The sequence below is a fragment of the Neolamprologus multifasciatus genome, chromosome 10, assembly GCF_963576455.1.
Source record: "Neolamprologus multifasciatus chromosome 10, fNeoMul1.2, whole genome shotgun sequence".
Classification (NCBI taxonomy): Eukaryota; Metazoa; Chordata; class Actinopteri; order Cichliformes; family Cichlidae; genus Neolamprologus; species Neolamprologus multifasciatus.
Genome location: NC_140448.1, coordinates 19,380,274 through 19,408,041, shown reverse-complemented (window position 1 = coordinate 19,408,041; position 27,768 = coordinate 19,380,274). Strand labels below are relative to the sequence as shown.

Here is a 27,768-nt window from a genome sequence, read left to right as displayed (position 1 = left end):
AAGTTCATCTTGGTGTCATCTGCCCAAAAAATATTTCCAGAAATGTTCAAGCTCTAATCAGGCCTTCTTGTTCCTGAGTGTAGCCAGTGGTTTGCACATTGTTGTAAACCTTCTGTATTTTCATGTATGAAGGCGTCTCTCAATTGGACACTTGTACAATGACACTCCTACCTCGTTGAGAGTGTTAAATGTTAGAAGGTTTCTTAACCCTGGAAATAGATCTACCATCCTGTACTCTATGTGTCTTCTGTGGCCTTTCAGATCTTTTTATGCTGCTAAGCTGCCCAGTGTATTCTTTTTTTTTTTTTTTAAGAATGAATCAAATTGTTGATGATTTGGCTGCTTTTATATGTCTCTGATAGGCTCAAAAACAAATTAAACCTAAGTAGAAGTGAGGCCTCTGTCAATTGCAGAGAAGTCTTTGTATTTTGAGTGCTACCAAATAGATGTCAGTCAATTGTCTGATTTCTTTTGATCCTCTCAAAATGGGGATCTATGCATTTAAATGGTTGTAAATCATAAAAGTTAATGCAGTACTTTTGTAACACCACTTGAATTGAAGCTGAGGTTCGACACTTTAGTCACACCTTGATCAGAAAAACTGTGATTCCCCCAAAACGTATGGACCTAACTCTATCACCCTCATTCCTCCTAATATTAAACAAATGATAATTAATCGTTTTTAATGAAATGTGTGCTCATGTTTGCCCACACCTGTACACAAAAAAGGTAAACACATACAGAAGGCTTTAGGTCTTTCAATCCATTAGAGCAAATTGAATAATTAAATAAAGAATCACTTCATGCAAGTGTTTTCTGGTTCTTTATCTACTGTACATGAAAGGTTTGGGTTTAAACTATGGCAACTTTGTAACACTTTACCTTGCTGAGTTCCCATTTGTGTGAAAACAAGAGGTCATGATACATAAAAGTTGAATTTATTGAAGACGGACCAAGCAAGTCCAGCTTGGAGCAACACATGCATGCATCATACATCTGCGTGGAGAAGAAACGTATCAATGTTCCCCTCAATCAGTACCATCATATCTCAGAAATCCCTAAGTAGGCAAGAGATGCGTTTTTACTGACAGTGAAGCTGTGCGTGCGTGTGTGTGTTTGAGTGACTGACTGATGGAGAGAGGAGGAGACAGGAGGAGAGAGAAAGAAGAGGTTCCTGTCAATATCACTTCCTTCATCGCTCTCTTCCTGCCCTCTGTTCCTTTTCGTACCCCCCACCCACAATCCCAGCCCCCCTCCAACACAATCCATGAATTATTTCTAAGAGCAATGACAAAGGAACAGACGCTCACTCAAAAATAGCCCCACAAGTTTAGTTCATCTGCTGAAACCCCCGCAGCACACTGGCGCTGTTGTCTTGTTAGTAGGTAATCACCGAACGGAGGGTGTATCTACGTGTGTGTTTTTCTTTGGTGGTGCTGATAAACTTTATGCGTGTGTGTCTGTGTGAGAGAAAAAAAGAGTAAAAAGAGTAAAAAGCACAGAGAGCCTGAGCTTCAGATCGATTTGAGGTAAGCTGTCTGTGCCTGCGCTCCCGCGCACGCATGTGTGTGTTTGTGTGTGCATACTGTACATGTTTGGCCCAGAGCGAGCGATCCTTTAGCTGCTTGCTCCCCACAACTCTTGCCTCCCCCCTTCTCCTCTGTCCCTCCTTCCACCTTTTTCTCTCCTTTTTCCCCCCCTCCTCCTCTGCCTCTCACAAATCAATCTCACTCATCTATAATTCAACAGTTTGCCTTCAGCCTTTAAAATATACACCACAGTAACCTCCTCCCTCTGTCTGTCTAGCCCCTCATCTTTGCCTTTACCTCTTTGCTGTTCTCCCTTGTTTCTCCCCTCTTTTCTCTCCCCCTGGTGAGTCGGACCTCTGACGGCATTTGTAATGATGTTGTAATTTAATCTTATCATGGCCTCTAACTGTAGAGCAGCATCAGAGAGCCAGTAGCGTCGTTTTTGTTCAAGTATTTAACAAAGTTAATAACACCAAAAGCCACTAATCTCTTCAAGTGCATACAAGTAACCCGGCAATGAATGTCTGGGATCATTTTTATATCAGTGAGGTTTTCAAAACGGCCGCGGCCTCAGTCGTTAAAGAAATCTTAAGATGCTGAAATGTTAAAGATTTTTTCACACAGCACAGCTTGTTTTTTATGCGGCAGAGTATATTGTATTTATGTAGCTCCTTAGACTGTGTTTATGTAGTACTAATCTCACACTCTTATGGGGCCATAGTCAACACACACAGAAAAACAAGACAAATTGCTAACTTTGAAGCATAAACCCTGTTTATTTCAATATGTTTGCCTAATTTTGGCATCGAATTCATATTCTTATTAAATATCTTTCCAGTGATAATAAACTGTTGTCTTCTAAGTAGCGTCATATAGGTTCATCATACAGAATGCAGTATCATCACCAACAGGTTTCCTGACCGAGAGCAGATCCTGTGTGTGTTTGAAACACATGAGATCATTTTTCCTTCCACCTATCTGATTCAGGGTCAGCTGGACTCTATCTTAACTGTCAAAGGCCAAGAAGTGGAGTGCACCCTAGGCAGGATGGCAGTTTTGGACTAAGACAGAGAGACATGGAGAGAACATGCTTGCATGATCATGACCTCTTTCCGTTGTTAGACTCCAAATGAAGCAGTTTCACTTTCATGTAGCTTATCAGTTGGCCTGTTTACAACTTGTCTGGCTGACCGGTCATGAATGTCTCATCTTCTGCCATTTGTCTGAACAGGATTTGCAGTTTATGAGTCGTCTTCTCTTCTCAGTCATTCACTGACTCAGAGACACAAACACACTGGAGGTTCTCCTAAACCTCTGTATAATTTTGACCGTTGACCTCCAGTAAACTGGCGCTGTATCGAGTTAACGCAGCATTTGTAGTGCATTACTGGGCTGTGCATCGCTCTGTGCTGCCTTGTCATAAACTGATGACATCAGTGTCACCCTTACATGCAACAATGATGTAATGACACTTGTACAGGTCTGAATGAGTGTGAAGTAAGTACGCCGTGCAAGTTATTAATTCTCAGTCTATCTCAGCCCTGCAGACATTACGAGCCCTTTCTCACCGACATCATGCACACTGGCTATCACCACTCTGGCCTGCGCTGTCATTTAAATATGCAGAGATGACAACAATGACAGCATTAATAGTAATGATAGCAATATGAAGCTAAGCCCTCATCATCATCATCATTAGCATATCTCCAGGGAGATGAGCCGTGATTGACAGCTAGCTGGGTGTTTTTTGGGCTGCAGCTCAGCTATCAATTACCTCTGTGCATATCAACCATCATTATGTAAAATAACTCTGCTTCGCTCGGCTCTCTTAAGTCTTGTTCCCTCGCATAACTCTCTTTCCCTCTCCCATGCATTTCCTCCCTCCTCCCCAGCCCCCTCGCTCCCTCCTCCGCTGCCTTTTTTCTTTCTTCCGCACTCCATTTTGCTCTTCTCCCACCCACCCCTGCACCCGCCCCACACGTTTTGAATGTTGCTCAGCCGCTCTGCTCTTTTTCCTCCACTCTCACACTCGAGTTACGTTCAGCACCGCTCACCCATGGCCCTGAGTGTTTTGCATTTGGACATCTTAGCCACAAAAGTTACTTACAGTTTTTTCTGAATGCTTAAACCCTAACTGTGATTCTTATAGCACAATTCCTAAAACTATTAACACTTATAGCAAAACCACTCACTGAGTTTGCAAAACTAAAAGCACAAACACTGCTTTGCACTCAGTTTGCAATTTTGTAACACACACTTTGCAAAACTGTAGGCACAACTCACTGCTTACACTCAATTACCAAATTTCCAACACACTCCTAGCAAAATTATACACATGTATGGCTATCATTAACACTATTTTGCCAACTGTCTGGCACACTTTCAGATGTGAAAACTGTTTTAGATAATTAGTCCACTTTGCAATCAGCCTAAGCACTATAAACAGGCCACAGGTAAGCTGTCTATGTGGAGTACAATGGAAGGAGCAGTAAGAGTGAGAAGAGTGAGAATCAGAGGAGGCCGAGGGAGAGGACGTGGAGGTGAAGAAGTTGGAGGAAGAGGACGTGGAGGTGAAGAAGCAAGAGGGTTAGAGGAAGTTAGAGGAAGAGGACAAAGAGGAGCAAGAAGAGGACGAGGAGGGGAAAGAGGAAGGGTAAGAAGAGTAAGAAACAGAATAACTGATGACATCAGGGCTACAATAGTGGACCATGTCATCAACCATGGGATGACCCTGAGGGAAGCTGGCCAACGGGTTCAGCCTAAACTGAGCTGCTACACTGTGGCAAGCATCATTAGGACATTTCGAAATGAGAATCGGTAAGTACTTTGTAGCACTGCCATACTCTAATGAGAAACACAACAGTACCATACATGCAAAAATACTGAAATTGTTACTTTACAGAATTGCTAGACGTCCAGATGTTGGGGGCAGAGGCAGAATGTTCAATTGACATCTGTACACAGAGAAAGCAAAAGCCAGATGTGTTTTGTATTCATACCATCAGTGTGCAGTTGGCGCATTGTGTGCTTAGTAGATGATGGCTTGTGTGTACTGTTTGATACGAAAACACCATTTTTACGAAGGTGTGAAGAGTTAATCTAGCTGTGTTCGCTTTTGCAAGAGAACTACAATGTTTTGATAATTGGGTGACAGGTTTTCTTATTTGTGTGTAGAGTTTTGCAAAAATAGCCAATAGTTACAAAAAATGTGCTTAAGCAATCAGAAAAAACTGTAATACGGTAAATGTGCCTGACGTGTATAAAGAGATGCACAGTGCGTTGTTGCAAAGCAAATGGAAACACACATTAGCCCTCTGTTGTTCATTTTCAACCAGGTTCCTGTTTCATTATCTTCAATAAGAGATGTCTTCAGTTTGTGTGAAAATCAGCGGAAATGCTCTTTGCACTTCGTGGACAAATTATTAAACTTTGCTTGTTAGATTTTGTAAGTGCATGTAGAAAGCACACTACGCAGATTATCAGCTTTGTGTTAGGCAAGACTTCACAAAACTCACATATTAGTGAACCAACCAAAAATACATCTTCCCTCCAACTCAGATCCTTCTGATTTCCTTACATTTCTGCATCATATTAATCTCTCTAATCCATTTAAGACAACTTATCAGCATTTAAAATACTAACTGCCTTTAATTACCACTCCTCCGACCTGTAAGTCAAAGTGGATGTAAACATTTAAAGAGATTTGAACTGAAATCTGTGGATTATAGCACTGAGCCCTGTATCAGCACCTGTTTAATCTGCTGAAGTGCCCCTGAGCAAGGTAAAACCACAGCAAAGTAAAACAAGCATTCCTCCAACAGGAAGCAATATATTATCACATTATGACTGCAGTAACAGCCGAACAGAGGGCATAATGGGATTTTATGTCCTTGTTTTTCCTACCGAATACTCAGATAGCGGGCACGGGGCCCAGCAGTGCTATCTGATGTCATCACATTAAACAATAACAAACTCACAATGTAAACAGGAAACAGGAAGTTGATCTCTGTGAAAGATCAACAGACTGAGAGGGAAACTCTCACTACTCATATTAGCTGCAGATTAGCTACTGACAAATGAGAATAAAGCGCATTTAAAGGCCGGTCACTAATGCGCCGCATATAGCGACAGCATGAACTTGTACTTCATTTCTTTGTATTTTTTGCAACTGGTCCCTCACTTTGTGCAGAAAATGATCAATTATTTGGCTGTTACGATCGGTACACATACATTTACGAGTTGCTTCGCACACTCGCGCAGACGGAGAAAGTGAATATCATTCTGTCAGAAAGCTTTGCCAGGAAACTTGGCAGCTAGGTGAAACAAGACATCTAAAGAAAGCAGTGAGACAGAGAAGAGACACAGGAGGCAGGAGAAGCTAAAGCACTGATCTGTTGTTCAGTTTGTCTGCACAAACTGACTCACTGCAATTTCTCCACCTGTCAGCAACAACTCAGAATACCGTGTGTGTGTCTGTGTGTGTGTGTCTGTTTTTCTTTCTCTTCCAAGGCAGCATCGTTATTCTTGGCTCGGTAGCACACCAGGTCTCCTGGGAATAAAACGGACACAGAGATTCAGTCTTAGACACTCATGATCTTCTTCACACATACACACAAAGCTGGAATTCCCCCAGATGTCACCCTTGCCCTGTTGGTATTGTAACTATTTAAATGACGGGAGAGTGGTCGAAACAAACTCCCATAATCCTCTTTCCCGATTCTCTTTTCCATTTGTTTCCCCTTCACACACTCCTCCCCTCCTCCTCCTCCTCCTCTTCCTCCTCATCATCACTGTTTCTCTCTCTCTCTCTGCATTCAGCCATCTCTCCATCCCCTCTCTCTGTCACTTCCTGTCTCTCTGTTCAGGTCTGTGTTAGCCCTACATATTAAATATTAATGTCAGTTGTGCTCTGAGCCATAATTGCCATCTCAGCCCCTGAATAATGGATGCTGCTGTGCTGTTCACCACTACACTATAGCTAACAAAAAATAACAGCATCCAACTGTTGTTTGCTATATTACTACGACCAACACAGTACAGTGCAGTAGTGATAAACCTGTCCACCCCCAGATAACTTCCCAACAGTGCTGGTACGAGCAGCTGTAGTTACTTTTTCACATTAAATGATTTGTTTTTAACAGTCTAAAAGGGTGTATTTTAACCCTAACTTAACAGTTTTTTGCTAACCAAACAGGAAGTGAAAGAAAAAAAAACAACTGAAAATGAGACCATCTGCCTGCTTGTGCTCGTTTTATGTGTCCGTTTGGACGTTAGGTTCCTGTGCAGTCCTTCAAAAACCCAGCAGCAACAGCTCGACTGTGTGTTGTTCCAACGCTGATCAGTGGACCACAAAAGAGAAGAGAGCTTCAGCTTTTCATTTTGTATGTTATAACTTCATTCTTTTCTGCAGCTGGCTGACAGAACAACAACAGCACAAGCTAGAGCAGCCCACAGACAGGTCACACCACATACATCGGAAACTGCCTCCAACAGGCAGCAGACGTTCTCTGCTGGTAGACGGGCTGTCTATAGCACCCTGCCAATGCACTGCCAAAGGAGAACCATATTCTACCCATTATTCACACTTTGACGTCTCATAATATTGAAAAATATTCTTACATGGGTCATTTAAGCTGGCAGAAATAGAGATAGTTGATTGTTTATCCGCAAGACCTTCTGGCTGATTATATTTTACGGTTGCCTAGCACTTTGTTTTAGTAGCATCAGTATTAACAATATAGCATGCTAACAACCCAGCAACATCTGAGTTTATAAAAAAAATCACGCTAAAAAAAGTGCTCTCCTGTTGCAGAGTCTTGCATGGTTAAGAATACCTTAGTAAAGCTAGCATTCAGCTGCAAGCTCTCCCTGAATACTGAAGATGAGAAACACAGAGATTATCCTGTATACACTGGATGTTGTAGTCTTTAGCACCTATGTTTTCATCCACACTCTGACTCTATAATGAAAAATCACAAGTGTATAAGACAGTATTACTTTTGCATGTTAATGTTTTTGTCTTTCTTCTGTTATTAGTTTAAATTACTGCTCCCCCTGACTCCAACACTTGCCTGAAGAGCTGTGTGTGTGTGTGTGTGTGTGTGTGTGTGTGTGTGTGTGTGTGTGTAGCAGGCAGGACTGGTGTCAGGTCAACTCTGTGAGTGTGGTACTCACAATATAGCAGCAAAGGTCAACAGCGCCGTTATCACTTGAACATGATCGGGCCTCAAAGAGGGAGAGCGGTAGAGGAGGGAGGGGGAGCGCTCTCCCCTCCCCCACAATCACTCAGACCCTTATAATTGCCCATTTTAATTGGAGGCCTCTTAACGACCGGCGACTGGACCAGCCAATCAATTCGCACAAGGTGTCTCTGTGTGTGTGTGTGTGCGTGTTGCTGCAGGGTCTCTTTGTAGCACAGTTGATTAGGCCAGATGGGGTCAAGTGAAGGGGAGAGAGGATCACTCCCATACTGCATTAAAATGTAGAATATGTACTTTTGACAGTCAATGAGAGAAAACACTCACACCGGAAAAGGACAGAGTTGAGTGGAAGATGGAAATATGAAAAATAATGAGATCACCAATAAGCTGAGCCAGTGATAGAAGGAATGCACTGAGAGGGGGGAATTATTGCTGTAATACTGATGTGGTGATTATTAAGGTGATGTTTAAACCGTTCCTATCTTTCTCAGTGGAGCAGCAACAGAGAAAGCAGCAAGAGAGCCTGCAGCAGAAATATTGTTACAGTAGCTGCAAAGCAGAAATAGAAATAAAGAAGTTCATTTACTCAGAGCACCTAAAGGAGTCCTGTTGCACTGTAGAGGAGTGCCTTACTGAGGTTTTATTTCTGCCTTCTATTTTATCGATACAAGAAACAAGTGCGCCAACGGCTTGTTGTAAAAGTAAGCTGCAAAAGTCAGCTAAGTCCCAGTTTACTAAGGATTTAATGAACTGGGACATATAACATAGCAGAGTCTCAGCAATGGCAGGATGATAGGAGGTATGTTAGGACACTGTGGAGACTAGTTGCTGGTGATGGCAGCCCTCTCACTGACCAGTGTGAGGTGGAGATGGAGGAGGCAGGATGCAAGAGTCTAAAAGGCAGAATGACAGGAGAGTATATGAAACAGCCTGATTGGCTCACAGAGGCTGGGTAAGAAGATGACTGAACTTGAGTAATGATGACAGAATTAAGCTGGACACTGTGGGAAAGTGAAAGAGTAGACTAGAAGCCCAAAAACCCCAGGAATACACACCTTCCTCAGTGAACTTCTAGGGCTCATTTATAAAATGGTTCCATATTCATACTTGGAAGTCTTCTGATCGTTCCCAACAGCCTGCTTATGTTTTATTCATTAAGGAAAAAACATATGCTTACGAAAGAAGGCTGTAAGGTTCGCGATAAATTTATTTAATATATAAAATCAGCTTAATTAGACAAACCCTGCCTTGTTATTTATTCTCTACTAATGGCAGCTTGAATGAGAGATTATGTCAAGAGCGAGAAAAAGAAAAGAGGAAGTCAAACATGGAGCACGGAAATGCATTGATTGAGATGGGACACATAGTCAGAACAACAAAGTTCACCACCAGCTTGGATGCATACGTGTAGCAAAGTGCAATACCCTTCACACCAGCAGTGGGAAAATCACTCATGGTGTCTAAACTTTACAAAGAGATAACTTTGAGGTCAAAGCGAGGTTTATTTTTACATTTAAAACAATTTAAACAATGTTGTTTGTGTTTATAGATGAGACCACAGTGACAGTGCATGTAAAATCCATTCAGTTAGTTTAACTATCAGAATAAGACACATGCATTTGATTATGAGAATCCAACCTTGTGTTGTGTCTCCCCGATTCATTGTATCTGCTTTTCTATTGTCTGAAACTCTTAAAAACTAATTCATATCACTTATATATCTGTGTTGACCAAAAACCAAGACAGCAGTAAAACTTTAACTAGATGTGTAGAGATGATATTCTTGGTAAGATCTGCGTTATATACTCTTCCATCAGATCAGTGCTTTTGAACAACAACTCCACAGTCTTTATTTTAATATTTTGTCCTTTATTATACTTTTTATCTTATATGTATGTTATACAACATTGTAGAAGCAAATTATATTTTAATTACCGTTTCCAGAAGCAGACGTTTCAATTACAGCACCATTTGCAAGAGTTACATTAATAAAATGCTTATAGTTTTACACTATAAAAGTGAATTTTCTTCTCTTTCCCATTGGGTTTGTTTTTTGTTTGAATCCATATTATTTTCAGTCTTTGAAATTTAGGTTTTTTACTTGTAAATTATTGCGGGTTTTTTTTTTTTAGTGTATCAGACAGATGAGCGGGGAAGTGTGTAAGCCTCCCAGTCGCCTCCTTTACACAGAGATCTACAGCACAGGGTCAGCTGAGGCGTTCATGTTAACGCTATGCTAGTGTTGTGAGAAGGACTAGACAGTGGGAGGTCAGCAGGGGTCACCGTGGCTGTCCTCCGCTGTGATAGGCTGTCACCCGGAGGTTAAGGGTCAAGATAATTAGGTATGCAGAATCCCAGCGCTGGTGTTCTAATGAAGCTTGAGCTCGTTAATGCAGAGTTTTACACTCAGACCTGCCACTAGGCTGTGCTGCACCGTCACACACACACACACTTGCATGTGGACTACATGTTTGCGCACACACACACGCGCACGCTCATGCCTCTGCTTTGTTCTGGTGGTCCAATTCAAGGGCTGTCATCTCTTGAACAGCAGAGCTTCGGGCTCAGCCACCAGGGAATGGAGATAATACAGACATATTTTCATGAAATCTAACATAATGCAATAGCTCTGCAATCTTAATGTTATAATGGAGTTATAGTATAGTATAGTATAGTATTATATTCAATAATTTTCTGAGATACAGAGGTGTCTTTTTCAATCTTATCTTTAAATATCTTATGTTGGAGGGCTGTAGTTTGTGTAAATAGTCCTGTAGACCTTTGAAATGGCAAATATGGTTAATGTAAAAAATATTGTATTGGATTGTGTTACAATTTTCATGTGGTGCTTTAGGTTTTCATCCTAGGCCAGTAATGCTGTTTGATCTCATTTCTTTGTTTCTGTAAAGAAATTCCTCCCGGATTAAAGTGAAAGTGAAGACAATCATCTGCTGTTTATTAACACAAAATATATTTGCAAAGTAAAAGGTTTTGCATGAGTGCAGAGGAAGGGAAGTGGCGGTCTTCTTTGTGTTTGAGGCTGTGTGATAGGGTATTGCTTTTGTTGAGCTGTGAGGAGCACAGATGTAACACAAATACACATGCAAACATGAACATGTGTGGGTGTTTGTGTTTTTCTGTGCAAGTGTGCCTTGTTGCTTCTGCCAGGCTGGCCAGCTGGCTCACAACAAAACACAACCTGGATGTGTTTGTTTGCCGTTGATGGCCATCTGTGTGTTTGATTTATTCTGTAATATAGATTCATGACATATGGTCCTATTTCAAACACCTAATGTCAACATAGCTCCACTTTTTAATGGCTTGACATCAGGGTTAATGTTAAGAAAGTAGATCCTGAATCTTAATTTTTGCAGAAATATACAGTTGCTTATTATCTTTAACACTAACTGGATTTGTGCTTTTTCGTGACTTATGGAAAGACGGAAACAGCGGGAAGGCTTTAGCTAGATTTTTGAGAGTTGAAATCCACAAAAAGTGTAAAACTTTAGGTCAAACTTATGATTTCCTCACAGTCACGTAGTTTCTGCAGTTTTGCTACAATACTGTAAAACTTCCCTTCTCATGTGCTCATCCGCTGTCTTTTTGTGGACTTTTCAAAGAAGCTGCTGTGGATTTAGGAACAAAAAAAGTTCCTCACATCCGCAAGCAAATTCCACTAGGAAATTCATTTTGACTTTCACACAGTATGAAATATTAATTTCTCTCTCTGTTTATGTGGATGTGTCTGCACTGGGCCTGAGCTCGCATTCTGGAGGAAAGCAGTCTTCACTCTGGTCTATTGTCGAGCTGTTAACCTCAAATATGGCCTTATCCTCTTTGTCTCCACAGATTTTTCCTCAAGTTTTTCCTCAAGTGCAACCAGAACTGTTTGAAGAATGCAGGAAACCCGAGAGACATGAGGAGGTTCCAGGTACAAACCGCAAGATTTTCTTCACTCTCGTAATTCATTCCTCATTTTCTTTTGTCGAGGCTTCTCTCTATACCTCGCTGTCTTTTTTCCCTCATTCTTGCCCTTCCCTTTGTCTCCTGTGGACATACCACATAATGACACACATGCATGGCTGCTGCAACACATATACGCAGGAATGTGTATATGCGTGTGTATGCGTGTGTTTCTGTGTAAGTAAATAAGCTATCAGCGCCTGTACAGGAAACATGAGATCCTGACCCTGAGTAGTTGGAGCATAAATATACACACAATGCAGGGGTATAGAGGGGAGAGGGTAAGAGAGCCAAGCACAGAGTGTGTGCGTAAGAGAGAGAGGGAGAGATAGGCCACAAATTGGCAATCATAAAAGAAAGATACTAAAAAAAATCATGGCAACCAAAAAGAAAGAGATTATGCAGTCTGACAGGTGAGGCTGGGACAGAGATTGGGGTCCAGGGTGTCCCCCGCCTCTCGCCCTGTGTCAGCTGGGATAGCTCCAGCTGCCCAGGACCATAAGCTGGATAAGCAGTGAGAAAAATGGGCATATAAATAGGATATGGAAGAAGCAACTGAAAAATCCCATTTTTATTATCAGTCTAATATTCCCAGTATGCATCGGCATACTGCAAACCTGAGGGACCACAAGTGACAGAGACACAGCAAGCGAATGCATTGCCTGTGACACTGTATCAAGAAAGAAAGAAAGAAGGTTGTGAATAAGATTTCAGGCAGTGCACTCAGTATTATTTCCTTATCTAAAGGCCACAACACAATCAGGAAGACACCACTTGAGCATGAATAGAGAAACTGGACGCCCAGGAGATACTGATAGATTTATTACCGTGGCACATGAGTATGGGAGTGTGTGTGTGTGTGTGTGTGTGTGTGTGTGTGTGTGTGTGTGTGTGTGTGTGTGTGTGTGTGTCTTTCTGGCGTGGCATGCTCTCTTGTGTACAGACTTGTGTGTGTGAGAGTGAGACAGGATGGAGAGAGTCATCCAGCACCAAGTGTGTGACGGTATCTGTGCCTCTAATTGTGTAGCTCTATTGTAGTGGAACCAGAAAAGACAGCTCTGTTTCCCTGGGAGATAATTAAGGGCCGGACCCATCAGGAACTATTGGACAGAGGAGGACACACACACACACACACACAGAGTGTACAGTGACTTAGTGTGTGTTGAGGGTGCTGATAATAGCAGTGATAACAGGTTACATTTAAAGAGCTTTTCACAGTTTCATGCTTTTAACTCCTCCCTGCGATGATCCCTCGACCCCCGACTTTGTAATTCCTCATTTTTTCTTTTCTTTTTTCTTTTTCTTTTCTTTCTCTTGCTCCCTCCCTCCCTCCCTCCCTGCCTACCTCCTTTCCCACCCCTACCTATTTTTTTTGTCCACCTTTTCCACCTTGTTCCCCAATCCTCTCCTCGTTAATCACCTTATTTTCTCAATTGTCCACCCAACTCTCTCTGCCACTCACCCCCTTACCTCTCTCCAGGTGGTCGTATCAACGACAGTGAGCGTGGAGGGACACGTCCTGTCGGTCTCTGACAACATGTTCGTTCACAACAACTCCAAACACGGTCGACGGGCCCGCAGGCTCGATCCTGTGGAGGGGACGCCGTCTTACCTAGAACACGGTAAGGAGTGTGTGTGCATGCATGCAAGCACGTGTGTGTGTGTCTCTGAGAGCATAAGCAGCATGGCCACCAGATGGTTGATGGTTTAATCCTATCAGGTGATTCCTGCCCCTCCATCTGGCTAATCCAACTCACTACACACACACTGCATGGTGTGGTGCTTTCTGTGTGTGTCAGCGTGTGTATATCGGTCTAATATCATTATGCTTTTTTTCATACTCAAACCCAGACTAAGGGGTGTTGTTGTAATTCAGCTGCATACTGATAATCACACACAAACACTTACACTGAGATGAGAGCTGGTTTTTGATAGACGGGTTTTTGTTGTTATTATATAGGATTAGATCACATGAGCTTAAACACACAATACTCTGTCATATTGAAATGACATAAGCTGACTGTATCCATTCTGTTTGAAGTCATGTGATGCACACCAAACCGTCTGTGTGTGCTTTTATCCATGTAAGATCATTCGTTTCAGAAATGAACTGTCCTAATCTCATGCCAGTCAAGCTTTGGGATCAACAAACTGTAAACACACCAATACAGATTGCGTCCAAATGATGCTTTTAAACTACCTTCAATCAATGATAATGGAAAATTACACAGTGAAACAAGAAGTGAGCTTCTGTTTTTGGGGGGTTTTGTATGAGTCATTTAAATAAATCTCTTTTTTACCAGGAGTAAATAGTAAACTAACTGCTGTTGGTTCAGAGCTTTCAGTGATTTCTTTTAAAATTTTGGTTAAATTCTGTTATTATGACAGTCTATTCTTTCCCACTCAAACACTTCTCAGAAACATAAATAATGGTTGAAACTGAAGTGAAGAGAACCCAAAGACTTTACTTGATACTTCAGCACTCGTTTCCTGTGTTTATCATTTTACTCACCAGAATTATTTACAAGGGGAAACCCTTCTTTTTTGCACAAGGACCCATTGAAAAAGGACTCTGCAGTGTTTTCAGTGAATAAGTGTGATGATCTGGAACACAGCCAGAATCCGCGGGTGCAGCAGGATGAATTATGAGGTGCAGATGCAACAGGGATGAAAACGCTTCAAGCCAGATTTCCCCTCCAGTTTGCAGACTGATTTGTGTTTTTTTCCAATAGTGATATAGTTAATATTTCATGTCTTTTTCAGCTGCAGTTTATTGTACATGTATGTTAAATACCAAAAGCACTTAATTCTTTTTTTTCACCCTTTTACTCCTGGATCTAATCATCCTCTCATCTATATGCTCCAGGAGCAGCGCCCTGCATTAAAGCCATCAGTCCCAGTGAGGGCTGGACTACGGGAGGTGCTACTGTCATCATCATAGGAGACAATTTCTTCGACGGTCTCCAAGTAATCTTCGGTACCATGCTGGTTTGGAGCGAGGTCAGTTTACCAGCCGTCATCATCCTGCCCCAGTGTTGTTTCAACCCCTCAACTGTGTGTTTTTGCCTTCGGAGCTTTGGAAGTAATTCAATATGAAAACACACTTTTCGTCATGGTCAGGCTCTTAACTGTGTGTGATCAAGTGCATGTTTGTGTGTATGTGTGTGTGTATGTGTGTTAATGTTTGTCTAAATGAGGTTTGGCTCTCTAATGAGTCCCCACCAACGAGCGACCACCGCCCCTCACTACCTTCCTCACCCACACTCCCTCTGTCTCTTTCTCTCCGGAATACTGATCAAATCAGCAGATTTTGATAGCCATCAGCTTAATGTTCACAAAAACACTCCCTCTCTCACACACACACATACAGCTCACTATCATACTTTTCCCCAGTTCCACTCCTCGACTGAATGTTTATTTGTCTTCTGACTCCACTCACCGTGTGTGCCGAGCGACCGTGGCTCTTTTCCAACAACAACAGCGACAGTGTTTCTGTGTGTGTGTGTGTGTGTGTGTATGTGTACACACACACTGGCAAATATGGATGGGTGTTTGTGTGTCTGTGTTAAGAGCTGAGGGGTTTGTTTACAGTGTTGAGAGCCACACTTACACACACTAACATGTGTACAGAGTCTCAGTTCAGTTCAAACTGACTCAGCTCTCTTGGCGTTCCTCATCCCATCCTTCGAATGGATTTTAGCCAACCAAATGCTTCATTTGCACTCAACCTGATTATTGATTTCAAAGCAAGAAAACACAGTTTGAAAAAGGTCCGTCGGTGGAAAGTCATTACATGTTTGCCAAGTGGGGTTTGTCTGTATCTCTCCATCCTGTCTACTTTTATTTCAAAACCCTTAACAGATATTTTGAAAATCATCCATAAATATGTTATAACTGGTTCGAGTGTGTCTCGAATATGGCTCAAAAACAATGATTTATCTTCCTCCTGGTATAAACAGAAATGCTGGGAGGTCAGGATTTAGTTCATTTCTATTTTCTTTTTATTTACCCAAAACTTGTGGTCCATTTCAAACTAAGTCAAGTAACATATTGTCATCATTGTGGAGCAATTCTGTCATCGTCATTTATTGAGGTTTACCACAATTAGTTCATGTCACAGCTCCCTTAAGGTCCTGCCACAGCATTTGAACCGAGTTGAGGTCTGCACTTTGACTAGGGCCATTTCAGCACCGTTGTTCTGTCCATCGTCTTCTACTGGAACAGATCCCAGCTGTCAGTGGGCGATAGGTGGGTTACACCTTGGACAGGTCGCCAGTCTACTACAAGCTAAACACAAACAGACAGGCAATAAATCACACTCACATTCACAGCTACGGGTGGTTCAGAACAGGGGTGGGCAACTCCAGGCCTCGAGGGCCGGTGTCCCTGCAGGTTTTAGATGTGTCCTTGAACCAACACAGCTGATTTAAATGGCTAAATTAGCTCCTTGACATGTCCTGAAGTGCTCCAAAGGCCTGGTAACGAACTAATCATGTGATTCAGGTGTGTTGACCCAAGGTGAGATCTAAAACCTGCAGGACACCGGCCCTCGAGGCATGGAATTGCCCACCCCTGGTTTAGAATCACCCATTTATGTAACATGCATGTCTTTGGACTGTGGGAAAACCCCGAGCATGCAAACTCCACACGGAAAGGCCACATCACGTGCATTCAAATCCAAGCCTTTCTTGCTGTGAAGTGACGGTGCTAACTAATACACCATTTTGCCACCCCCATCATTGTTCTGTTGTATGACCCAACTGGGCCAAAACATAGCTGTTGGACGAATGTCCCCATCTTACTCTAGAGCGTTTGGTATACAGAGGAGTTCATGGTTGACTCAATGATTGTAAGGTGTCCAGGTTGTGGCTGCAAGAAAAGCCCAAGTCATCACCCCTGCACTACTGTGATTGACAGTTGGTATGAGGTATTTCTGCATTATGGCCAAACATCTCCATTATGGTCTTGTCGGTCTAAGGGACATTGTTCCAGAAGTCTTGTGGTTTGTTCAGATACAACTTTATAAACCTAAGCCATGTTGCCATGTTCTTTTTAGACAGAGGCTTTTAGAAAGAGGCAAACAAGCCACACTTTTTATTTCTTTTTCTGTGTGTTTTTCTGATCGTGTTGTTGTGAACTTCAACATTTAACATGCTAACTGAGGGCTGTAGAGTCTTGGGTGCACTTTCACAATTTCCCAAGCATTGCATGGTCTGACCTTGGGGTGACTTTGCTGAGACCACTCCTGGCAAGATTGTGGCATTGTGTTAACACACACCTGAACGCTCCGGACCAGGAAACCTGCCAAAACCTCAGCTTTTATAGAGGTGCTCACACTTGCTGATGACGACTCTATGACTCATTTTAAATCTTAGCTAATAATGAAAAAAGGAATCAGTGGTTTTGCTCCAAATGCCACCTTCAAATTCAGACTAATGCAAAAATGCATTAAATTCAAATATAAAACCAGGTCAGCTAGAGATGAATTTCACATCATTAACAAGCGATCAATCTCCAACCCAACAACTAAAAGTTTAGAGCAAAGCTTCAGTATGCAGGTTTATATAAATCTGCGACTGAATTACTAGATTTAAAGGAAACATTTTTTTTTTATCAGTGGAGATATTTTTCATGAATAGAGAAAACCTAGCTGCACAACATTAAGAACTAAAGGTGCTGTGTTGTCCCGATGTTTAATACTTCATTCTTCTTGATTCTTCGGGTGATTTGACTCTTGGTACTCTGTTCCTTGCTTTTCTAGCTGATTACACCACATGCCATCCGGGTGCAGACGCCTCCCAGACACATCCCTGGGGTTGTAGAGGTCACTCTGTCTTACAAGTCTAAACAGTTCTGCAAAGGCACACCAGGGAGGTTCATATACACAGGTAAGTTCAAAGAACACAGTTACACACACATACAATTTTCTGTATTGTCTTAATTAAAATATTTTTTTCTTCTCCTAATATGAAAACTGTCTAATTTGTCATTGTAGGTTAGTGAAAAGGTGTGTTTGCATATATAAGCTTTTGTATGTGCATGTGTGTTTCTACATGTTGGAGAGAGAGTGAGAGAGACTGTGTCTGAATGTGCGCGTGTGTGTGTGTGTGTGAATAACATCTATGAGTTGTAGTTCACTCTCAGGCCAGACAGTGTTGAACTAATGACTGTAGATTAGTCAACATTAACGACCCACACTCGTTAGAATGTTGCCATAATCAGAGGCTCGTTAAAACCAGCTACAATTAAACAGTCTGCTCTTTATAGCCCTCCATACTGAAACTATTAGTGAAATCATCCAGAACACCCAGTTTACTAACACACATTAAACGCACACACACAAACACACACGTTTCTGACCGGATTGTTGACTTTGAGTGAGCATTTTCCTGCTAAACGGAGTAGTGCAGGAAAAGGAGAGAAAGCATGCGTGTGTGTGTTATTTTGCTCATACATGTGGAAATGGATGGAGGTGATGTGATGTCTGGTATTGATCCGCTCAACATGGCTCCATCACACCATAATGATGACGTCATTCACAGATTCACAGACGGGGGGGGGGGGGGGAATTGTAGCTGCCATAGAAATTCTTGGAGTCTTGAGACATTTAATGACGCCAACATTACAAGAGGATTTAAACATGATCAATGAAGATGGAAAAAAAACTTACAATGAATAAATGTGAGTTTTACTCTTGGGGACAAGTACATAAAATCTCTAATATTTCCTGCTCAAAAGGTGAGAAGAAAGTGATGAAGTCTGCATTTTGGCTTCGTGTGCTTTATTTAATTAAATTAAGCTCGATGTGTATTCCATGATAATGCCCAACAAAAAGTCATAGAGGAAGAACAGTATTAGGGAAGTAACTGAAAAAGGAAGGATGAATGCAAGCACTTCACTGCTTTAGACCAGTCAGGATTGTACAATTTAAGAAAAATGGGCTTCTGTGTTAGACGTTTTCCAGAAATCGCAGCTATCACCACAAAAAAAGCAGCAATTATAAGCTTAAATGGCAGACCCACAATCAGGATTTTGTTAGATGATGGCTGTACAAAATTTTGAGGAGTAAAATGTCAGGTGATGTGAGTTTCTTTTAAATGTTGTTTCTTTGTAAAAGATCTCCAGCTTACTTCAGTGTTCTTCAGACGCAACATCTTTGTGACCCTGAGGCTAGCCGGCTGGTAATTGGTCCGTCTGGCATCTAACTGCTGCTCCTATTGGGCGGAGATGACCCACTCGTGACCTTGCGATTGGCTAATGGCTTCAACATGTGACCCAGGAAACGCGATCCGTTAGTGCGGTTGCCTGATCCCGCCTCGAGGTTGACTCCTTGCTAGAAGTCACTGGTGAAAGGTCAGGGTGGTGAAAGCTGATTGGCTGTGGTGGTTTTTCAGCGCTTAAGCTGTGGTTGCCTCTGGGTGTAAGGGCTGCGCAATTAAACACACTCACGAGCACACATGTGCAAAAAAACTCGCGCACGCACACACCACACGTAAAAACGCACGCAAAGCCACACTTACATGGGGTCATGTCTTACACAACTTACCACACACACTTTCAAACAGGGGCAGGAGTTTAAAGTAATTGTAAATCAGAGTGATATGAGGGAAAGATGGTGACTAGTCTGGTAAACAGATGGTCTACCACATATGTATACACACACATACAAACACACATACACATGCACACATGGTGCCGTATGGCTGCCTCATCTGCCCGATGGGAAAAATTAACATTCTCGACATCACACACCATAAACTATAAACACACAAAGGTACAAAGTGACAATCAATAAATGCTGGCATTATGAACGCATGTGTGGACACACACTCGTATAAAGAGCTGATTTATTATCAACAGCTGAAAAAAAACTCAGAAAGCTCAGAAACTTTTAGAGAAATTTGAAAAATGGTGACAATTTTACACTTTTTTTCTTCACTTTTCCAAACAACCTCACTTTTATTTTGGAGAAGTGAGAAATAGAGAGATTAAAAACAGAAAGCTGGAGATGCATAAAAAGGAGGGGGGGGGTGCATAGGAAGAAAGGTGGATTTTTAAAACCAGATTGTAAAGTATCGATCCTCTCATAAGTGGATCACATATACTGATACACACATGCAGATACACTCATCGTACATAGACACATATACAAACACACGGAAAGTCACAGAGAGAAGACGAGCTCGGGAGAAAGAGATCTCATCTCATAAGGAGAAGAATGAAGCAATAATTCAGTGGTATTGAACTGCTGGCCGGCCAGAGAATCAATATCACCACACCTCCTCTTCTCCTCCTCCTTTTCTTCTTCTTTTTCTCCTTTTACATCAGTCCTCTCTGTCCTTTCACCCACCCAATTTCACTCGCTTCCCTCCCCTCCTGCTCTTTTACCCCATTGTTTTTCCTCTTTCTGCGCATTCTTTTGTTTCAACACCACCCAAAGATAACTAGAAAAACATCGCCATTTTACAATAAATGCACATGAGAAATCCTAGACATACAGCTTGCTGCACTCTTTCCCACCACCCCCACGTCTTCTCTTCTGTCTCCCTCCTCTGTTCACATTTTATTGTGAAACAGGAGTGGATGGCCTGTCCTCATGAAACTTCAATGAGTATTGATCTGATGGCAGCTCTGGACTCTGGAGGAAGAACTAGGCTGGAGGATGGAGGAGCGGTGGAAGAATGGATAGACGGATAAAAGTGGCAGAAGGTGTAGTTAAGAAAAAAGGAAGGAGATGAAGCGGAAGAGAGTAGGAGGAGGGGAGAGGAGGGAGTCATGCAGTGATGATTTCACAGGCAGAAGGGTGGCAGGATTTGTCGAGATGAAACAGGTTCAAGCTTCAGTATCACCAAATCGTCCACTGTCTTAAAGCTGTTTATCTTTCTTTAGACTCATCATTGACACAACTCATATCATTGGATTAACATGGTGCTATGAAATGTATTTGCCCCCTTCCTGATTCCTTTTTGCATATTCATCACATTTTCAGATATTTATGACAAATTTGAACATTAAACAAATAATAAACCAAGCAGAAAGGGAAAAGCTCCGAAAGGAGATCTCCTCTCAAAAACCAACACATCATGCAACAATGTAAAGAAACAACTGAGAAACAAAGTCAGTGGCATGTATTAGTCTGGAAAGGGTTACAAGCGAGTTCTAAGTCTTTGGGACTCCAGTCAGAGCCATTATCCACAAATGGAGAAAACTTGGAACAGCGATGAAACTTCCCAGGAGTGGCCGGCCTGCCGAAGTTACTCCAAGAGCGCATCAACAACTTATCCAGGAGGTCACAAAAGAACCTAAAAACACATCTAAAGACCTGCAGGTCTCACTTGCTTAAGTTTAGCTCAGAGTTCATGATTCAACAATAAGAAAGAGACTGAACAATAATGGCATCCATTGGAGAGTTCTGAGGAGAAAACAGCTTGTCTCATTTTGTCAAAGACATCTGGAGACATCTGGATGATGACTTTGGGGAGAATATTCTGTGGACTGACGAGACAAAGGTTAAACTCCTGTTTAAGTCCTGTTAGATCTGCATAAAACTAACACATCATTTCATAAAAAGAACATCATAGCAACCACCAAACATGGTGGTGGTAGTGCTGTGGTCTAGGGCTGCTTTGCTGCTTCAGGGCGTAGAAGATTTGCCATAAAAGATGGAACCATGAATTCTGCTCTACCAAAAAATCCTGAAGGTGAATGCCTGGTTCTTGCCCTTAAACTGAAACACACTTACATTATACAGCAGGACAATAATCTGATACCCACCAGCAAGTCCGCCTCTGAACACCTCAAAAAACAAAATAAAGGTTCTGGAGTGGCCTAGTCAAAGCCTGGACTTAAATCCAGTGCTGTGGTCTGACCTTAAACAGGTCATTCCTACTCAGATATCTTTGAGTGTGGATGAATTAAAACAATTCTGTTAAGGAGAGCGGGCCAAACCCCCTCCACAGCAACTTGAAACACTCATTGCCAGTTTTTGCAAACACTTGATTGCAGTTCTTGCTGCTAAGGTTGGCACAACTGATTGTAGTTGTCTGCATTTCTATGGTAAGTGAACCTAATCTGATACTACTAATGCCTTTTATAGCTGATGTGTAACCACTGGAGTGAGTTCTGTTGGGTGATGTTGTTGCTTCTGTGCATTAAGAAACTGCTAAATCTTTTGGGACAGCTGAACTTTTTGCTTCAAAATTCACACACACTGTACATGTAACTACAGAGATACATGAATCCATAAATACGCAAACATTCCCGCTTTAAAAAAACATTTAGTTCTATTAATAAAGAGTCAGTTGGAGATACTTGAGGTCTAAGCTACTGAAACCGCTCAAAGTCATGCTTTTGTATATTTGTACATGAATGTGTGTGTGTGCGTGTGTGTGTCCGTGTGTGTGTGTGTGATATTACAGTTGGCATCGTCTCTAGAGATGTACAGGGAGCGTGGATCTGACACTGGCAGTTAATTTTGGCAGTTGATATCCCGCTGACTGTTAGGCAGCTGTTTTTCTAATTTTTGTTTTTCTCAACTATGACTAAGTTTAGTTTTCGGCTTTGTCTGTTTTTATTGCTTGAACACAAGCTCTCTTCACTCCTTTCACCACCTCTCACCTGATTTTATTCTTTTCTGCTTTCATTTCTTCTCGCTCCTCTGCTCCTCCTTGACCTACTTCCTTCCAGACCACTCCATCATGTTCACATAATTATCATATGTGGATCTTAAAAATCATAATTTGTCCAAAAACTTTCCTTGGAGCAGGGAGAAGTACTGTCCACGACAGTTTAACATCTGGTGTTTTTATAGCTCTGCAATTTATGAAGTTATCTTGCTAACAAATTGCGGTTCAGGGCATAACAGAAACCAGAAACTTGGGTGTGATGTGATAATAAAACAGACATATATCTAAAACACACACACACACACACACACACAGAGAGAGAGAGAGAGAGAGAGAGAGAGAGAAACTAGAAAACAACACAAGATATTCAGCTGCAACTAATTTAATAGTGCTGGATGTGGAAAGTACCCGATATCACTGCAGCTGCACACTTGGACATCACACACGTGCAGACACTCCCTCTGCAGCCCACACCTACTGTGCATCCATTCATATGTCCATTTGTCTTTGTCTTTTTTTCTTCACTTATTCTCTAATGGGTCGAAAAATGGGGTGAAGACACATGTTCAGCACATATAAATAAACACAGAAAATCCTTTAAAGCTGTCATCCTGACTGACAGAGCTTTCATGTCTCTACTTGACTGACATATTGATTGTGTAAAGACTGCAGAGGGCTGTAATTGGGACATTAAAGTGAACACTAAACGCTCTTTAAAACCCTTTAGATTATAAACCTGCAGTGTTATTATCATACAAGTGCTTTTGACACCATTAGCGACTGCACCAGGTTTATCCATCTCTGCACATATTTGCATTAACCGCCTGCACTCTATCAGGTCTGCTACCATTAATAATGACAGTGTAATATCAGTTAGACTGGGCCGCCTCCCCAGAGTTAATGCTTATGTTTTAAGGTATGTATGTATTTATTGTAGATTATATTTATGTAGCTCTGCAGTGCTTTGCAGAGGTAAAACTTTAATAAATAAAGCTAAAACAATGCAAGGCAACTGTAGATGTCTCAAATAGTGGTGCAGAAATATACTCACTGCCCATTTTATCAGGGACATATATTCAATTGCTCATTAAAGTAAATATCTGACCAGCCAAACACATGGAAGCACCTTAATGCCTTAAGGATTGTAGATGTGGTCAAGACGACCTGCTGAAGTTTAGCTGTTCATGGCAGCTGTGGTAATGTAAAGGCTTAGGGGACACAGCCTCATGTCCATCCCTTTATGACCACAGTGTACCCATCTTCAGATGGCTTTTTCTTTGCACAATAGCATGCCATGTTGCAAAGTTCAAAACATCTCAAACTAGTTTCTTGAATATAATAATAAGTTGACTCAACAGATTTCAATCCAGTAAAACACCTTTTGGATGTGATGGAACAGGGAGATTGAAATCATGGATGAAACTGCAGCAACTGTTTGATGCTGTCATGTCAATATGGACCAAAATCTCTCAGAAATGTTTCCAGCACCTTGTTAAATCTGTGCCGTGAAGACTTAAAGCAGTTCGGAAGACACAAGGGAGTCATAGTCAAGGGATAAAGTGACTGGTGATCTTAAACTTCTCTCTTTCTTGAATTTGTGTTGCTACACAATGGATTGGATTTATATAGCGTTTTTCAAGGCACCCAAAGCACTTTACAATGCCACTATTCACTCACTCTCGCATTCACACACTGGTGGAGGCAAGCTCCAGTTGTAGCCACAGCTGCCCTGGGGCAGACTGACAGAAGCGAGGCTGCCATATCGCGCCATCGGCCCCTCTGGCCAACACCAGTAGGTGGTAGGTGAAGTGTCTTGCCCAAGGACACAACGACCAGGACAGAGAGTACGGGGATCGAACGTGCGACCTTCCGGTTACAGATGCGCTTCCCAACCCCCTGAGCCACGGTTGCCCCATCAACTCGTCACTCAGTGACGTTATAGTCCCATGTGATGCCCAGAGTGTAGAATAAAGGCATAAAAGAAGCAGGCCTGTTTGGCCTGTTTTTGTTCTCTTACATGCATCTGAAGAAACATAATTCAACTTTAATTCAGCACGTTTTCTTAGCAGCTAGGCTTTCTTCAAGTTTTATAAATTTAAAATCTGAAGTCAAGCATTCTGCATTCAACAGCGTTCTGCTTCGGGAGAATATCCACAGTAGTTGCTGAGAGATGTATTTTTCTCAGTTACAGTTTCCCAGCCTGATTTTGAACTGCCGACCTTTCAGTCACAAGCCCTCATCTCTAACTTCCAGGCTTCGGTTGGCTCATGCTGAGCAGGTTCATTATTTTCCAACCCAGTTTTGCCAAAAAAAACAAAAAACAAAAAAACGCTTCTTGATACCAGTGTGTTCCTTGGGAACAAAATGTCACAAAATGAGATGTCATCCTCTCTCCTCTCTAGTGAGATCTCCCCCTGCTGATTGCCATAGATGTTGTGATTCTGTCTGTTTATGCACGCTCAGGCTGAACACCGGCAACAAGAGCATTAAAGGTGCTACTCTAACTTGTTGTTTTTGAGAAAAGGATAGCATCGTTTGACTTATCGTTTATCCGCTGAACTACTAGGAGGTTGAGGCGATGAATGGGAGGGTCTTGGTTTATCGTAAATCACCATTAATTTACACAAATATGAGTTTATTGTCTGACTTTGCCCCCAAGAAACACACAGACATATTCTGCTAAATGTAAATCTTGTAGGAAAGTCATCTTCCTGATGACTTAAAGCAAGAGGTGAGAGTGAGCTCTGTTTTTACCTCTCAAGGTTCATGGCCAGTCCCTAGTTGTACATTTTACAATATATGACACCAGTGGGATTTTGCTGCAAATCAGCAAAATTGCTTCAGACCGTAAAAGTGGTTAAAAGCACATGGAAAAAAGCAAAGCTGACATTTCTAGAAACAGCAGATGGTGGAACAAGAAGTGAAAGGCTGATGGAAAATCTTATCATACATGTGTAGCCTATAAAAAAAAAATGTGGTAAAGAAGCTACAATATTGTTGTTGTGACAGGAAGCCTTTGGGATTGTGGTAAAGTGCTTTTTAAAGGATGCAATCTGTATTTTTATATTAAGATATGAGTTACATGACTTGCATGTCTATCACGTAATTTAGAGTAAAATAGATAAATACTACCTGTCTCTGAGACTCCCTTCAGGAACATATACAGAAGCAAGTAGCTACAGAGACCCACAATATCTATCTGAGGGCTAAAATTTACCAAATTTACCTTTAAACTTTAAAGTCTAAGGCCTAAAGACTAGTTGGGGCACCCCTTTTAGCCTCCAGTTGCTAGCAATGAAAATCTGTTTTTCCTAACTTGTTGGTGAGGGTTGATGGAGGTCGTTGGCTGTCGCTTGGTCAAATCAGTTCCAAAGAGACTCCTGCACCAAAAAAAGCCTGAAATCTGAAAAAAAGCATCCTCCTCCTCCGTACAGTAGTGGTAGGATCCAGTCATGAAATTTGAAGGTAATAAAAAGCCATTAAGTGTTTTCCCCTCTTGTTAGCAGCTAAGTGATGGACATATTAGAGTGAGCCTGTAATATCCAGCAGGAGTTGGTGGAGGTCTAGCCTGAAAGATGGATTTAGATGGACACAAATATAATGTGTAAAATGGCACTTTGTACTGACAAGCTTGCAGCATGAATTTAACAGGTAGTGATTTAGAGTTGTGTCCACAGCTTGTTTCTGTAGCCACTGATTGGCTGAATAAACACTCAATGCAGGTGCAAAGTTGAAAGATTTAAACTCCCAGTTATTGAGTTATGGGTTTATGTCAGAAAACTTTCCAGCTACACCCACAAGTGCAGCATGATGTCAACACTGGAGATGGAGTGTTTCCAGTTGTTCTCAGGAAATTTCCATATTACTTATTCCCTCTGTTTCTGTTTCTCTCTGTCCTCTCCAGCGTTAAACGAACCTACCATCGACTACGGCTTCCAGAGGCTACAGAAGGTCATTCCTCGGCACCCTGGTGACCCTGAGAGGCTACCAAAGGTACCGAAACAGTTCACATTCACAACTTGCCCATATGTACAACAGCTTGTATAGAATAAAACAAGAACTTGTCTTTTGTTTAGGTATATTTCAAAAAGGACAGAAACTGTAGCTTTGTAGATGTGAATGAAAGAACTTTGGGCTTATATTTTATTTGCTTTGTATATGCTTGTTTTTTATATTTCTGACAAGAATATGTGTTTTTAAATCTCCTGTGAGCTGTTCTTTTACCTCTTTGTGAACCCTTTGTGTGTCAGTTTCTTAGCTCCACATTTACAGGGTGAGTGCTTGAATCTCTTCCAGATCAGAGAGTCATATCTGATTATTTGTTTATCAGCTGGAGCTCAAGCAACTTGTTTAAAGGTTCAGCAGATGTAAACAATTAGCACCAAACGATGAGCTCCGCTTTGATACCAAACTCTGTCATCTTGCTCTGTACATGCAGGATGACTTCTCTCAAAGTGTGTGTGTGTGTGTGTGTGTGTGTGTGTGTGTGTGTGTGTGTGTGTGTGTGTGTGTGTGTGTGTGAGCTCACAAGTCGACCTGTTTCAAGTCTGAAATTGTGTATCTGTGAAGGCAGAGGTCATGCCCTTGTAAACAGCTGCTGTTGATTGGTTCGCCATTCCTGCTGGAGCTAGTCCAGGATTGGCTGTCTTTGCTGTGACATCATCAAAGAGTGGGCGCTGGTCACAATGTGATGGATGTGGTGATACAGCTGTGTCATCACGGTCATGGTGACACCCTGGATCAACCACATGTGTTATCAATCACATGTAATGTCCACCATCACCGTGGGAACGTGTTCAATACATTACACAATAAACATAACTCTGGTGGATTTGATGCTTTCACTTATGGTAAACAGTAATGAGCTCACTGTTGCTTAAAAGCTGGTATAAACCTACAGTACGGTCAAGTTTAGAAATGAGATGATGAGGATCAAAACATCAACCTTCTGTTCAGTAGGTGACCTGCTCTACTACCTACAGCCTGCTCTACAGCCACCCTGGATGGGGTCCTGGATGTCATAGTGAACATGTAGCTGAGTGTAATTATCATTTTTTCTTATTCTTAAGGCTTACAATGCTCTGCTGAGATGAGCCAGGGACACAGATAATATCTGCGCCATAAATTAAGGTGTAAAATAGAAAGAAAAAAAAATGGTCACATGTACAGTGCAAAATGTGACCTTTAAGTCAGGAAAACTTTTTAAAACCTTATTTGTGGCAAAGTCAGTAACTTTTCTCAGATATCAGCAGTAGTTCCATACACGCATTTTGATATAACTGATGATTAAGATTAAAGTTGTAGCTTTCTCTTTTTTCAATGAGATAAAAGTTTGTCCTTGTTACTGATAACTCCCCAGGGGCTTTTTAAGATGACTGCCAAGTGGAAAGACTTTCTCCTAAAAGTTCTGCTTTAATTTGGAGATAACACCCCCAGGAGCTGCTCAAACAT

General features: G+C 41.7%; 1 protein-coding gene across 4 annotated transcripts in view; it reads left to right on the top strand.

The window, feature by feature from the left end:
* Positions 1-27,768, top strand: part of LOC146510136 (transcription factor COE1) — an 89,916-nt gene that overhangs the window by 46,117 nt on the left and 16,031 nt on the right. For all 4 annotated transcript variants that reach the window (XM_085174626.1, XM_085174625.1, XM_085174624.1 and 1 more), the window contains exons 7-11: positions 11,579-11,660; positions 13,173-13,314; positions 14,559-14,692; positions 17,454-17,580; positions 26,222-26,310. In XM_085174626.1, the coding sequence (XP_085030752.1) occupies positions 11,579-11,660; positions 13,173-13,314; positions 14,559-14,692; positions 17,454-17,580; positions 26,222-26,310 (574 nt within the window). The remainder of the gene's footprint in view (positions 1-11,578; positions 11,661-13,172; positions 13,315-14,558; positions 14,693-17,453; positions 17,581-26,221; positions 26,311-27,768) is intronic.